This window comes from Polypterus senegalus, chromosome 14 (genome assembly GCF_016835505.1).
Source record: "Polypterus senegalus isolate Bchr_013 chromosome 14, ASM1683550v1, whole genome shotgun sequence".
NCBI lineage: Eukaryota > Metazoa > Chordata > Cladistia > Polypteriformes > Polypteridae > Polypterus > Polypterus senegalus.
In genome coordinates this window covers 42,105,071-42,120,658 of record NC_053167.1, presented here as the reverse complement: position 1 = coordinate 42,120,658, position 15,588 = coordinate 42,105,071, and the positions used below count along the sequence as shown (strand labels likewise).

At 37.4% G+C, this 15,588-nt stretch overlaps 1 protein-coding gene across 6 annotated transcripts in view; it reads right to left on the bottom strand.

Moving 5' to 3' along the window:
• rgs19 (regulator of G protein signaling 19) overlaps window positions 1–15,166 on the bottom strand; it is a 135,841-nt gene extending 120,675 nt beyond the window's left edge. For 4 of the 6 annotated variants that reach the window (XM_039734739.1, XM_039734741.1, XM_039734742.1 and 1 more), the window contains exon 1: window positions 14,775–15,166. In XM_039734739.1, the coding sequence (XP_039590673.1) occupies window positions 14,775–14,831 (57 nt within the window). In that variant the 5' untranslated portion in view covers window positions 14,832–15,166. Of the gene's footprint in view, window positions 1–12,232; window positions 12,288–14,774 lie in introns of those variants that run through there. The other 2 variants (XM_039734740.1, XM_039734744.1) reach the window with 2 other exon arrangements.
• Between the last annotated feature and the right edge of the window lie 422 nt (window positions 15,167–15,588).

Sequence of the window (15,588 nt, the reverse complement as noted above, 5' to 3'; positions counted from 1 at the left end):
GACTAATACAGAAATACAAGCTGCCCTGGGGGGAGAAATAGTAACCCCCATTTCTCTGGTGCAGAATGAAATGGAAAGAAAAACACTCAAATTATGCCCCCTGTCCCATTGTGCAGCTGCTGGCAGTTTTCCATTTCTACGCCCATGGTCCTGCAGATTGCCAGTTATGCACATGGCCTCAGCAAGGGTGCTGTGTTCAAATCTGTGCATCTAGTGATCAGATTGCTATTACGCCATGCACACACAAAACCTTGCGTTGTAGGCAAGAAACCTGCTACTGCCTCTATGTGACCATGAGCAAGTCATTTTACCTGCTTGTGCTCCAATTGGAAAGACACAAGAAGTCTAACTTTCCATCCATTATCCAACCCGCTATAACCAAACTACAGGATCACGGAGGTCTGCTGGAGTCAATCCCAGCCAATACAGGACGCAAGGCAGGAAACAAACCTCAGGCAGGCTGCCAGCCCACCGCAGGGCACACACACACCAAGCACACACTAGGGACAATTTACAATCGCCAATGTACCTAACCTGCAAGTCTTTGGACTGTGGGAGGAAACTGGAGTACCTGGAGGAAACCCACACAGACACGGGGAGAACATGCAAACTCCATGCAGGGAGGACCCAGGAAGAGAACCCAGGTCTCCTAACTGCGAGGCAGCAGCACTACCACTGCGAAGTCTAACTAATTGTTTGTCAAATGTTGTTAAGTTGCCTTGGATAAAGACTATAGGCAAATACATAAAAATAAATAAATAATAATAATACAATGCCTAAAATTGTTTTTCACACCTTTGCAGGAATACCTGGCATTGTAAGTGCAGTGGATACAACACTCATCCCTATTCACACTTCGAGAATTCCATCTGTTGAAAAGCTTTCTCTGCAGTAAATTTCCAGGTAATATGCAACCCAAGTGGCCTAGGAATACACATGATGTTTTTATCTGGTTCAACTCTGGGGTGTGTCAAATAGCAAGGAATGGGGCGTTTTAACATGGCTGGGTACTGGGAGACAGTGGGTATCCTCTTTGAGAATACTTGGTAAATCCAGTGTAGAAACCCCAAACTGTGGCTTAGGATAGGTATACTGTATTACCGCACACTAAAGCACACGTACTGTTGTAGAACGCTCTCTGTGCATCTGGAGGATGCCATTTCAGTGCCTGTCCAATTCATGGGCTTCCATGAGCCTTGGAAAACAACACTTATTCATTTTTTGCCACCTCCTATATAAGTTGTTTTAACTCCTATGTTTTTTTTTTTTGCTATTCACCATTCTTCTATTATGCAAAAAAAAAAAAGAATTACATTTTTAACCCTTCTATAGTTTTTCATTATTTCTTACTTTTTTCTGTTCTGTATCATTTTCTTTTTACATTTACACATGTCTGGTGTGACAATAAAATATATATCTGGCAACTAAATTACATGATACCCCTGTTCCTGTTATTGACAGTCTAGCTTTTCTGATGTGGACACTGGGAAGGAGCCCAACAAAGCAGTAATTTAAACTTGTTCATTAAATGTCAAAGAACAAAGGGCTTTGGGAATCACTTGTAAAATTCACTTGTTCTTTGCATACATCGTTCGTTGTCTTGATTATTATTCAAATTGATAATTTTTGGGAAAAGCATTGACCATGTGATTGAAACATTGCTTTTTCCTTTTTAAAAAGAGATACTATATTTCTGTAATAATACCACTATTATTGCATAGTAGTGCAGTAATATTATTACTATCATTTCAGTGTCATGTAAACAGCAGTGCCTCATAGTGAAGGTCAGTATATAAAACACACTTTAACACTAGTAGAATTGTAAGATAAGAACTAAACAAGAAAAAATGTCACAGAGCCTAAACAAAGAAAAATACAAACAGCAATTGCAGGTGAAACACAAAGTACATCAGACCTAATGAACCCAAATAAGCATAGGACTGAATCAGAAAGCATACACTCCCTGCACACTACTCTAGTTGTCAAAGGAAGCCAAAATAATAAAGAGTGACCAAGGGCAGGCTATAAATGAAGGATGTGGCTGGAGGCAAGGTGTGACTGAAAATGAAGAATTTATTTTTAAATTAGGTAAACAAATTTGAGGACCGAATTTTGCATTTCCTATATCAAGGTAACACACCATATTGTGGTCTGTGCGGAATATCTAATGTATTTAAAATGTGTGAGATATGTTCAATGCCTGCCCAAAACAGAACTTAACAGGCCATATGGATTGACAGTTGCTTTGGAAATAGATCAAATTGCTCCAGTGATGTAATTAGTAAAAAAAAATCATTAGGTAGGATACTGTGCACACCACATTTAAAAAGTATTCAAGTTAACTTAATAAAAAAACTATACATAAACTATAATTCCAACCCAGTTAGATATAAACTTTTTCATTTTGCTTGCAACCTTGTTACATGCATGAGAACTGAATGTTTCTTAAAGGGACCAATTTGAAAGGCATTTGGGCAAAAGATTTTGAGATTGTACTCTCAACAAGCCCCACATCCTCTGCCACTTGATCTCCTCCCCACATCCTGAAAAAACCCATTGATGTCACTCATCCACCAGCTTAGGAACAAGGCGCATCAGTGTTACCCTAACCTCCAACACATTAAACAGGCACTCCAATTGTTTCATGTACTTTATTATACCCTACATAACATGAAAGTAGTCCCTTTACACCTGTTAACTATTTGGTGAATGTAACAGCAAATTACCAAATTTAAATTATGTGTAAGCAAATATATTTTTTATTTTCTTCAATGAATAAATTATCAGTTCTCAGCTTTCAGCATTGGACCTGTATAGAAAGGTTTCTTAAGTCCTGAAATAAGTATTTACAACAAGATACAAACAGAAAAATTGGTGTTCACCAAATTGTAGCGTACCACACAGGTGACGGATTCAACTTTATTGCACAGTTCAAATTTCATAGTCTTTTCCATAGGGTGTGCATTCTAGCTCCAAAGCTTTACTGTGCATTTACGTTTTTTTTAACTATTTACCTTAAAATTATCCATTTAATTTTCACTTTAATATTGTTGTTACAAGAACTTCTTAAAAGAGAATAGGTCTGACAAGATTTGTCCAGCCCAGAGGTTTCTGGAGTTCCCTTTCTAAAAGCACCCAACTAAGAAAAAACACCACCATAACTGTGTTTAAAGTAACTCTGCATCATCTGCACACTGTAAACTGAATCCCTAGAGCTTCTATTTGAGTATTTATGGAGTTCCTCAGTAAATATTTTTGATTCCCAAGAAACAAAATTGCATTTTTCTTTTTGCAATTTGAAACTTAATAAAGTTAAAATAAAAAATGAATATAATTCTATAAACACTAGTGTTATTAAAATTAATCCAGACAAACATGTAGGCCACACTGGGAGAAATTTAAAAATAGCAACCCACAAACATTGTAGCCTTCTGCCTTTGAGCTGAAAAGCCCAAGGAAGTTCCTACCATCCCATCAGGGTAAAGTGGAACACTGGCAGCTGAATTGTCTGTTTCCAGATTTACCCTTTTAATCGCATTCAACGTAAGATGTGTACTGTTGTAAGCAGGCTACCTAAACAGTAAGGAGATTGCTTTTTGGTGTTAGTATTTACAAATAAATGTTCTAAATAGAACATAAATACAAATTGATGTTCTAAAAATTACACCTTTTTTTTTTTACCTTTACCAGAAAATTGGACTGCAACCCAGCCACAGGGGATGCACAAACCAGTGTCAGTCACAAGCCTGGATAAACGGGGAGGGTTACATCAGGAAGGGCATCCGTTGTAAAATTTTGCCAAATCAACATGCAAACAACAATACAAATTTCCATACTGGATCGGTCAGGACCCGGGTTAACAACGACCACCACCAGTACTGTTAGCCAACAGGGTGCTGGCGGAAATTGGGCTACTGTTGGCCAAAGAGGAAGAATAAGAAGGAGAAGAAGAGGGGGGAGACGTGTCTGGAGGCAGGAGGAGAGGAGGAATGCAAAGAGAGTGGAACTGAGGGTGAGAGATGCTGAGTATCTTGAGAGAAGGATGCTAAGGATAGAGCTGCCAGGCAAGAGAAAAAGAGGAAGGTCTAAGAGAAGGTTTATGGATGTGGTGAGAGAGGACATGCAGGTGATTGGTGTAACAGAACAAGATGCAGAGGATAGAAAGATATGGAAAATGATGATTCGCTGTGGCAACCCCTAATGGGAGCAGCCGAAAGAAGAAGAAGAAAATTGGACTGCTGACTGATGTGGATTCAAAGTTCTGCAGATCCGGGGGAACTTTGCAAGGTCTGGCAGATTTTGAAATAATCAGCACATCTGTTACTTGTTTCCGTTTAGTTAATATCTGTCACATTTTAGGAAATAATCTTAAAATTTGTCGTTTGGGTATTACTCAAAATAATAATATATTACATAAAATGTTACCATTCTGCTTGTTAGGTAGATATGTTTCACTGTTCATTCAAGCAGCTTCTTCAGTCAGATGAGCAGTGAAACGTATCTACCTAACAAGAACGATGTCCAGTTGCCATGATTCAACTACCAGATAATTGCACCTGGATGACTGAGAATCTTCACAGACATATGTCAGCATTCTGATTAAACAGAACTTTTAAATACATGTGCCACTTGTAAGTTAGCATGGCCATGCTCAGTGGCTGCTTTGCTATCATGTCCTTAATAACCGCTTCCTGAACATATCAATGATACAAGTAGCATAAATGATCGGTAATAGTGGGATGGTGTATTCTACATTATTTTACATTATATATATAACAATAAACACTGGTTAACTTCCAATCTTTTACAAAGTCCGTTACACTTTCTGTTGTCCTACTAAAAATAAATGATAATAGTTGAATAAATGTAACCAATAGCTTCCCTGGGAATGAATATCTGTACAATTTGTGTTTAATCTTTTAATATTTTGTATCACTTCACTGTCCATTTAATATTTTGTATCACTTCACTGTCCATAATTTCCCAATCATTTAGTATGACCTAGAAATTCCCTATAGCTACTGGCATGCTGCTGCCCTCTTCAAGAGTGAAAACTAAAATGTTATAAGAATAAAAAATAACAAAATCTTGTATTTGTCAAGATCTGGAAGCACTTAAACATGTTTTGCAGTGTTTACATTTTGTTGTTCCCAGCATTGCATCCTGAAGTTGTGGTTTGCATCACTCCTATGCTGTAATTAAATGCATTTATTTATGTCACTGTGTGACTTCAGGCCTGATATTTCCTACATAAAAGTGAAAGCAAGGGTTAAAGTGTAAAAAAGGGAACAGAATAAATATACAGTTAGGTCCATAAATATTTGGACAGAGACAACTTTTTTCTAATTTTGGTTCTGTACATTACCACAATGAATTTTAAATGAAACAACTCAGATGCAGTTGAAGTGCAGACTTTCAGCTTTAATTCAGTGGGGTGAACAAAACAAATGCATAAAAATGTGAGGCAACTAAAGCATTTTTTAACACAATCCCTTCATTTCAGGGGCTCAAAAGTAATTGGACAATTGACTCAAAGGCTATTTCATGGGCAGGTGTAGGCAAGTCCGTCATTATCAATTAAGCAGATAAAAGGCCTGGAGTTGATTTGAGGTGTGGTGCTTGCATGTGGAAGATTTTGATGTGAACAGACAACATGCAGTCAAAGGAGCTCTCCATGCAGGTGAAAGAAGCCATCCTTAAGCTGTGAAAATAGAAAAAACCCATCTGAGAAATTGCTGCAATATTACGAGTGGCAAAATCTACAGTTTGGTACATCCTGAGAAAGAAAGCAAGCACTGGTGAACTCAGCAGCAAAAGACCTGGGCGTCCATGGAAGACAACAGTGGTGGATGATCGCAGAATCATTTCCATGGTGAAGAGAAACCCCTTCACAACAGCCAACCAAGTGAACAACACTCTCCGGGGGTAGGCGTATCGATATCCAAGTCTACCATAAAGAGAAGACTGCATGAAAGTAAATACAGAGGGTGCACTGCAAGGTGCAAGCCACTCATAAGCCTCAAGAATAGAAAGGCTAGATTGGACTTTGCTAAAGAACATCTAAAAAAGCCAGCACAGTTCTGGAAAAACATTCTTTGGACAGATGAAACCAAGATCAACCTCTACCAGAATGATGGCAAGAAAAAGTATGGAGAAGGAGTGAAACAGCTCATTATCCAAAGCATACCACATCATCTGTAAAACACGGTGGAGGCAGTGTGATGGCTTGGGCGTGCATGGCTGCCAGTGGCACTGGGACACTAGTGTTTATTGATGATGTGACACAGGACAGAAGCCGAATGAATTCTGAGGTGTTCAGAGACATACTGTCTGCTCAAATCCAGCTAAATGCAGTCAAATTGATTGGGCGGCGTTTCATGATGCAGATGGACAATGGCCCAAAACATACAGGCAAAGTAACCCAGGAGTTTATTAAAGCAAAGAAGTGGAAAATTCTTGAAAGGCCAAGTCAGTCACCTGATCTTAACCCAATTGAGCATGCATTTCACTTGTTGAAGACTAAACTTCGGACAGAAAGGTCCACAAACAAACAACAACTGAAAGCGCTGCAGTAAAGGCCTGGCAGAGCACTAAAAGGAGGAAACCCAGCATCTGGTGATGTCCATGAGTTCAAGACTTCAGGCTGTATTGCCAGCAAAGGGTTTTCAACCAAGTATTAGAAATGAACATTTTATTTCCAGTTATTTAATTTGTCCAATTACTTTTGAGCCCCTGAAATAAAGGGATTGTGTTAAAAAAAATACTTTAGTTCCCTCACATTTTTATGCAATTATTTTGTTCAACCCACTGAATTAAAGCTGAAAGTCTGCACTTGAACTGCATCTGAGTTGTTTTGTTTAAAACTCATTGTGGTAATGTACAGAACCTAAAATTAGAAAAAAGTTGTCCAAATATTTATGGGCCTTACTATGTTCATCAGAAGAAAAATAAAGAAGGAGTATTTAGTGGTTCAGGACAAAACTAATTAAGCGTTGGACAAAAATGCATTTTAAAAGCAAAAATCCTAGTGTTTAAGAATTGAAAGGAAATATATACACATATATATATAATTTAAATACAATTAATTGAAACAAATTTCTAGATTATATTAGTGTGAGAGAAAGTGTTTTAGTGTTTAAAGCAAAAGAAAAAAATGTGCTTTTGGTATTATTAATTTGAACTTACCCCTGTTTGTCAATTTTTTTCATTTTAAAAGTCTTGATTTAAACTGACTACTGGCTTTTGACTCTGAACATAAAATTGGATTTGAGTTTGTCTACAGAAAAGGAAACTTAAACTCTGTCACTATACGTAAGAAGTAAAATATCAATTTAACAAATTAATAGATTATTTTTTATCTAATAGTCTAAATTAATCCTCCATATGTTTTATTACCCTATGCCGTTCCTTACACACTCCATAATATTATCTTGAGCATTCCACTATAAACTAAAAACATTTTATTGCCAATGCTTTTGTACTCTAATACACTGACACTTAGGCATCTTCAGTTTCCTTTTTTCATAATTCCTGTCATATTTTCATGTGCCTTATGGTTAACAATGTAGTGTTTTTTCTTAAGATAAAGTAGTGCTTCCTTTTATGATTTATTTTGCTACTCATTCACTGCAGATAAATTTTGGTTATCCTGCTGCTACTAATTTATATTAGAAAATGAGTATTCATCATACAAATTAGTCTTTTAAACTAAAACTAGTATTACTCCATTAACAAACATACAGATGTGTTTCTCAGTTTATTTCTCAAAGGCTTTTCCTTCTCTGATCTTTTTTTTTCTTTTAAGAATTTTTATTATTTTTATTACTTGGTGAATGCTATGGTTGCCATTTATTGTGTTCTCTGGTTCCTTTTTGGATAATAAAATCAACTATATCTACAAATTCCTCATCTAAATTTGATGGTTTGTGATATACAATCAAATGTTACATTTTACAAAGCACCATTCTGACACTGAATACTTAAATGTTACATGTTTCAGCTCTCAAGATCTAAACTTTCTTATAAAGTATTACCCGTATTTATGAATGCTAAGAGGATGTGAAACCTCAAAGTAATTACTTTTCTTTGCCCTACAAATAAAGAAGATTCAGACTTAAAGCAGCATTTTATAACCTGTGGCTGGAACTGCTTGTGGGCTGTGTCCTACCATGGAAGAAACATCCCCAAACACCCCACTGCCCTGATAATCACGATTGATCTCAGTGGCAACATCACAGGTGGACTGCAACCGACCGTGGATGACCTCTTCAACTCCCACTCTGATGATTGTGCTTAGTTCATCAAGTAGGAAAAGCATCGATGATCGCTCTTGATTCATCTAACACTTTGATGCTCTGGTGAATGTGTGAGACCTCTGCACCACTGCTTTGACGATTGCTCACAATTCACAGAGGTGGACCACCCCATTGTCCCAGCTAAGATGATCACGCTAAATTCACAGCGGGGGACTGACATTTAAAAAACTGTTGTGACACCAGAAAGATTGGGAAACACTGCCTTAATGTATGATAGTGCTTGTAACTACTTGGTAGTGATCAACATGAGCAACTTTCCAAAGAAAAGGAGTGAATTGCTAGAAAAATGTTTCTCAGGTACTACAAATTTGTAAACACTAAACAGAAATCATATTCTAAGAAAGGCAAAGATCAAACAATAAGGTGAACTTTTATTCAAAGGATAACCAAGAAATCATAGTATAGAGTGTTAAGATGGTAACCTAAAATTCTCCATAATGGTCTTTTGAATTCTGTTTTAAAAGAGTCTTTTCTTTTTTTTTTTTTAAGTAAAGTACAGACATATTCTTACTGATCACCTGTAATCTCACAATAAATAAACATCCATCCATCCATCCATTTTCAAACCCGCTGAATCCGAATACAGTGTCACGGGGGTCTGCTGGAGCCAATCCCAGCCAACACAGGGCACAAGGCAGGAACCAATCCTGGGCATGGTGCCAACCCAATAAATAAACAGCATCTGATAAAGTATACAATCAATTGAGGCCTGCACAGTGAAATGATGCAACGTTATAGGTTCCTTTGTTTGCGAAATGTTGCATGAAATGCATCGTGTCATCTTCAAGATGAGGAAACAACAGAATAGAAATAACAAATAAAACGAACTTTGAAAGAAATAAAACATAGTAAAAGTCTCCAAAAAGCACCACAATGCATTTAACTCTGAAGATCTTGACACTCCATAGTAACAATCCAAAGTAATACAAAGACTTCCCGGGTCCTCCCTGCGTGGAGTTTGCATGTTCTCCCCGTGTCTGCGTGGGTTTCCTCTGGGTGCTCCGGTTTCCTCCAACAGTTCAAAGACATGCAGGTTAGGTGGATTGGCGATTCTAAATTGGCCCTAGTGTGTGCTTGGTGTGTGGGTGTGTTTGTGTGTGTCCTGCGGTGGGTTGGCACCCTGCCCAGGATTGGTTCCTGCCTTGTGCCCTGTGTTGGCTGGGATTGGCTCCAGCAGACCCCCGTGACCCTGTGTTCAGATTCAGCGGGTTGGAAAATGGATGGATGGATTAATTTGAACAAATTGTCAATTTAAGTGTCTTTATGAGAAGAACCGGACAAAAACCAAAGAGAATTATACACAGGACATACTTCAGAGAATGACCAAAAACTAATCAAAAATATAAAAGTGTGTACTGCCTAAAATGGAAACAAGCAAAAGGTTATGTATAAGGAAAGTATTTCTGGATAAAGCAAATACCAACATCCATCACAGTGAAGAAAAACACAAAGCAAACACAGAAGAGTGTGTTTGTACATTTGGGAAAAGAAAAGCAAGGATACTTTTTGAAATAAACAATCACACAGCAAAATCCCAAACCCTCTACTCAGAATAACCCTAGAAACCGTCAAGAACTTCAGCTACCACACTGGTATACTGTTTATGATAGCAACTCAGAGTTCATTAAAAAATTAAAAAATAAATAAATAACACATGAACATTCTATGAATATTGAAGCCAAATGTAAATATATAGTGAAGAAAAAGCCAAAATAGCACACAACAGTTGGTTCATAAAAATTCTGATTACTTTGTCCTATTTATGAACTGTCACCGTGTAACCTAGAATGAAGTATAATCCACGGATAGACTTTTACACTTTACTAAAAGTTTATTATTAAATAATATGGTTACAGTCAGCTGCAGTCTGTCCTGGAAGCATCATGTGCAAGCCAGGAGCCATGTCACAGTAAACATTCTCACACAACTACCTACATCCATACAAGGTAAATTTAGAATCACCAAACAACCTATGATGCACATCTTTCAGATATCTGATAAAAGCCAGGGTACCTGAAGACATGGTGAGGTCATGAAAACTCCAAACAGACATTGGTCAGACAGGGATTCAAACCTAGTTTTCTGGAGCTATGGTACAACAGCACTAAGAAAGGTTCCATCATGCAACAGACTTGATGCTTTATTGTATTTAATACTTAATTCTAGTTTTGTATGTCAGAGAGATGCACATAAATAAAAAATGTAGTAATATACATGACAATAACATATGTATGGATATAAGAAATATTTTAACAAGAACAGGCCATTCAGCATAATTTGGTTCATCACTTCTTGATCACTTAACACTAGAAGAGCAATGGCCAGTGTCAGTTGCCATTGTGCTTTTAAATCATTAATTATTTCCACAGTGTGTGTGTCACACTCCTATCCTTCCTTGCTTAATAAATAGCTGCACTGTAAAGTCCCACATACTTGTAACTCTAAAATTCTATTCAGATAACATGATTGATTAGATTTCTCTTTCTTTTTTTTAATACAAAAGACCTCCTACTACCATCACAAACAACGCCATTGAACACTGGTACCCAGGTGTGAATCGCTGTCTGTTCTCTGGCACACACTTGACCACATTTGCATATTCTTTTCAGGTCAGAAAATTCAATCTAGCTGCTGTTATCGAGGTTTTTGTATGTTTCTACCCAAATGTGAATTGCTCTGACTCTGTCATCCAGACCACTACACAAAAAGTGCATACAAAATATCAATAATAATCAATTGAATTGCTTCAGTACATATAATAAAAAATAATAGATTAATCAGAAAACTGTAGACACCCCAGTAATTTCAATTAGCTGAGAAAACATATACAAACTCACTTTCAATTGCATTTCTATGTCTTTACATCCAATTTTGAGTAATAAGTACATAATGCAAAGTTATTTAGCTATTGGGTAGCTGCTGGAATGAACAGAAAATATTTGCCAACTGATTTTCCATATTTGCGAAAAGATTCCAAGTGACCACTAGGAGAAACTGTCAAAGGCTGAAGCGATGTGACTAGTCGAACCTTTCACTGGCAAGGAGAGAAATGTCACCATTAACAATTTTTATATCAATTTCCCTGGTGAACAAGCTGTTTGGAAAAAAAAAAGAAAGAAAAACTAGCCTTCATGGCAAAGTGAACAAAAAAAGGCAAGAGCTGCCGCCGTCTGCAAAGATAGGTTTTGTCAATGGCAGTGAAGACTGGAAAGGCCACACTCGGTGCCTAAATGTATTAGTCAAGAAAGGGTGTCAACCTTCTCAGCAACATGCATCCCACTGTCAGCATTAGCACAGATGCAAAAAAGAATCAAGACAGAGTGACAGACTACAGTCACACCAAATCATGTAGTTTGCTACTCACTGTATTTCTTATTTTTATCTAAACATGTCACTTTGGGGAAAAAAGGCCACATAAACTGACATTGCTGTATTTGATCACTTTTGTAGGTAGGTGTGGATGTACTCAAACAGATGAAAGGCTTTACACTGTAAAAGGTTGGAGCCGCCGGATGCATGTCTCTGTGAGTTATAACCTGCTAGACTTGGTTGCGATGAATACCCATATTTGGTATTCACTACGTATTCACAAAAAATAGGACAGTTTATTAAGGGCATAGCATGAGAGCTTCATCACAATTACATGAAAGTCACAATAGCTGTAGCATCAAATGAGAAAGGTACTTGTGTCACATCCCCTTGGTCCCTCTCGCTATGAAAATATTTCTGGTATAGTCTAACTTTGAATACTGACTAATAAAATATTACATTTTCTATGTATGAATATTTAGAAAGAATTAAAAAGCAGACAGCCTCACTAAAAGTCAACTTCCTCTTTTCTGAATGCTTATTTTGTAACAACCAAAAAAGTTCATATTCAGTTTTTGTGTAGGGCAAACAATAAGTTATGAAATTACCTATTTTCAACAAGATCCATGCTTGAGCTGGAGTAACAAAAGCCTTTTGAGACGGCAGGACTGAGAGGGGACAGACACTTAATGAGGATCCGCCAGGAGCACTGCACAGGGAGAAGGAGGGTATGTGTAACCCTGGAACCTCATTTGTCTCTTAGCGATCGACTTGTACATTACGGCTGGTGCATTCTACACACTCTTTAACATTCCAATATTATTAATGAACTATTGAAATAAATATTATTACTGTTCAACAAGTTGCTCTTTGCTGCAAAATTATTTCTACAAGTATTTCCCTAAATATTACACTTAATTTCATACTAAAATTTTGCAAAGACTTACTAAGCTCAGAGGCACTAGATGCTAAATAAATGCCAAAAAATTACATGTCTTACTAACACGACTAGTCGGTCATACAGTAAGTGTCAAATGTGCGCATGTGACATACGTTTTATCCCTCTTCTGGGTGAAGCCTGGAAGAACACTTAGTCACTTCTTAATATTTGTAAACTCAGGAAATTAACTTAAAATTTGAAAAGTCAAGTCTCTCAATGTTAAATCACATTCCCAATTTTGACCTTAATAGGTCAGAAGAGTCCCTTTAGTACTCCAAAAAGATTAATTTGTAAAGTTCCATCAAAAAGTAACTTTGATATTTTTTTAATCAATTTCCAAAGTTCCTCACATGATATCATATGTAACAATGTTGCCAATATATGGCACTGTATCTGTGAGAAAGCAACATTTCGCTTAAAGAGCATAATTTAGAACAGTATGTATAATAACTGTGAAGGCTGGTGGACATTGAGCCATTTTCTTAATCAAGGCTCCCACTAATCTTTCTACAAATGCCTAGAAGGTTAGTGTTGATAATCACCCACTTCTGTGAAAAAACTGGTGACACAATCAGCTCATATGTGTTGCCTTTATAGTTTATTATATTTTTGGTCCCAAAATTCTAAACCTTTAGTTGTTATAATTATTGTGTTCACGCATTCACTTGAACAAAGACAATTATTTATTCATGTCCAGATAAATACCATGTCTTTTAGTGACCGGAAATGCAAGCTCTTATTGCCAACAGTACAAAGTTCATATATCTAAAATTACATTTTATACTAAAATTACTGAACACATATCATATGTAGTATTGTTTAGAAAATTAAACTATCTGAAATGTGAAATACCAAATATTTCATGACTGAGTGTGACGTTGTGGTTATAGCATACGCTTATCAGTTGAATTTGCAATACGTGGAAAACCTTTAACACGAAACTAAAAGCCTCCTTATAACGTGCCTAAGTAACAGTATGTAAAAGCACTGGCAAAAAGAGGAAATACAGTAATACTGAAAGCGCGTTGTCCTCACACTGTGCAACGTTCAGCCTTTCAAACCACCGCCAGCACCCCGCCTCCACTGACACACACACACTCACTCGCTCACACAAACCAATTCAAAAGCGCGTGCCCTTCTACACGGCACGCGCGGAACTATCCAAACACTACGCCGCCACGCGACACCTTAGCGTGCCCCCGCCCTATCCGCCTTCCGGACGCGCGCAATCCGCCACGCGCACAAACAGTTCATTCACTGGATAGGCGCGCGCAATTCTGTGAGCGCGCCTTACTACACACACACATATATATATATACACACGTTAGAGAAGAGCCTAAAGAACAGTTTGTTTAACATTGAAAATAAATCGCTATAAAAAAATCATGTTATCTTACACATATAATAATGTCTATTTATACGCCTGTTTTTTGATTCAATGTTAAGTAAATTATACCTGAACAAACACCTATATGCCCTTGACACTTACATTTTAATTTGTTATTTTGCTAAAACAATTATAAATGAAGACGATTAATAATGGAGATTATTCCATAAAACATTTTAACATCCGTTCGATTAAATACGTTTCAAGTACGGCGCCAAAGCGTACACATATGCATATACATCATGTTGCTCATGTGTACCTAAGATAACCGCAATGTGTGTTAAGCTGTTGCTTTTAAAAAGAAAGCTGGAATGAATAAAAGCAGCGTGTAAGCAACCTCATGTCGCTTTTACAATGAGCACACCACTTACGACTGGCGTTATGGACACTTCATCTTACGTAAATAACTATGCCATCGTTTCGGTTTTTTTTTTCACCAAACCCGAATAAGACTGGCCCGGGTATCGTACACGCTCAATCCACATCCCCACCCCGTACTGTGAATAACTGAAAGAAAACGAAAATGTAAAGAGTGTCAAGATATTTAAAAACACTGCATCCACACAGGAGTTCAGAATAGGAAACGCATTTGTACTTCTGCAATGACAATCGGAGGGGATCTAAACCCAGGAAAACCTTAGAACAGAACACGCAGATGTGCTGCTCATCTAAACTACACGTCAGATAGGATCGAGTGGAAATGAAGGGTTTATTTAACCACGAGCGACTTAAAGCAATCACAGACCTTTTAAATCTGGAGAAAATCCCACATCCAGCCGCGCTCTTAGCAAAATACAATCATTCGTTACCAAGCAGTACTTACAATTTTTGCATTAAAATGATCTGGAGGGCTGTAGCCGTTTCGTTTTCTGAAGCACATCCGTTTCTTTATTATTATGATGGTTATTATATATGTACAAATTAATATATTTGCTCTCGTGTTCCAGCTTCAGTATCGACACCCTGAGACAGGAGGCTGGCAGGGCTGCAGTGCGCAGGCGTCCCCTGTAGCTGCTTTACTGAAGCTGCTCGCTGCCTATGGCTTCCTCTGTACCGTAACCGTGCTCTTTTCGTTCGGAACTCCCTTTTTCGCCTAACCCTTCGCGAAAGGGGCATTTACAGAGAACTTGCAAGTTGTGTTGTGTCACCATTACTAGATCGTGCACTTATCGTGACGAACTGTTCGAGTAATGTCTGTATTCGTGTATGAATGTGCGTGCGTCTGAGGAAGAGTAAGGGGGGCGCTGTGGGGGTGGCAATTACACCGTTTAAAGATGTGATGAATTTTAACAATGCACTTAAAAAAGGGGAAAGCTATAAATAGAAGATACTCGTACAGGATTTTTATATGCTACCAGAAAGTACTAAAGATTATGTAGCGAAGTAAACCTATATGTAATGTTTTAAAGTTAAGAAATTCGAATGACTGTACATCGGCCACAATATAAAATCTAATTTAATTGTAGATGGTTACTGAGTTAATTCACTCGTAGGTTACTTTTATATCGATTTCGATTATATTCATTAAAAAATAATTATGGAAGCTCTACAATTGGTCGGATTGTGAAAATACAACTACAAAGACATTTTTCAGTTTAATAATTTGAGCTTTACAAACGTTGAATACATTTTTAACA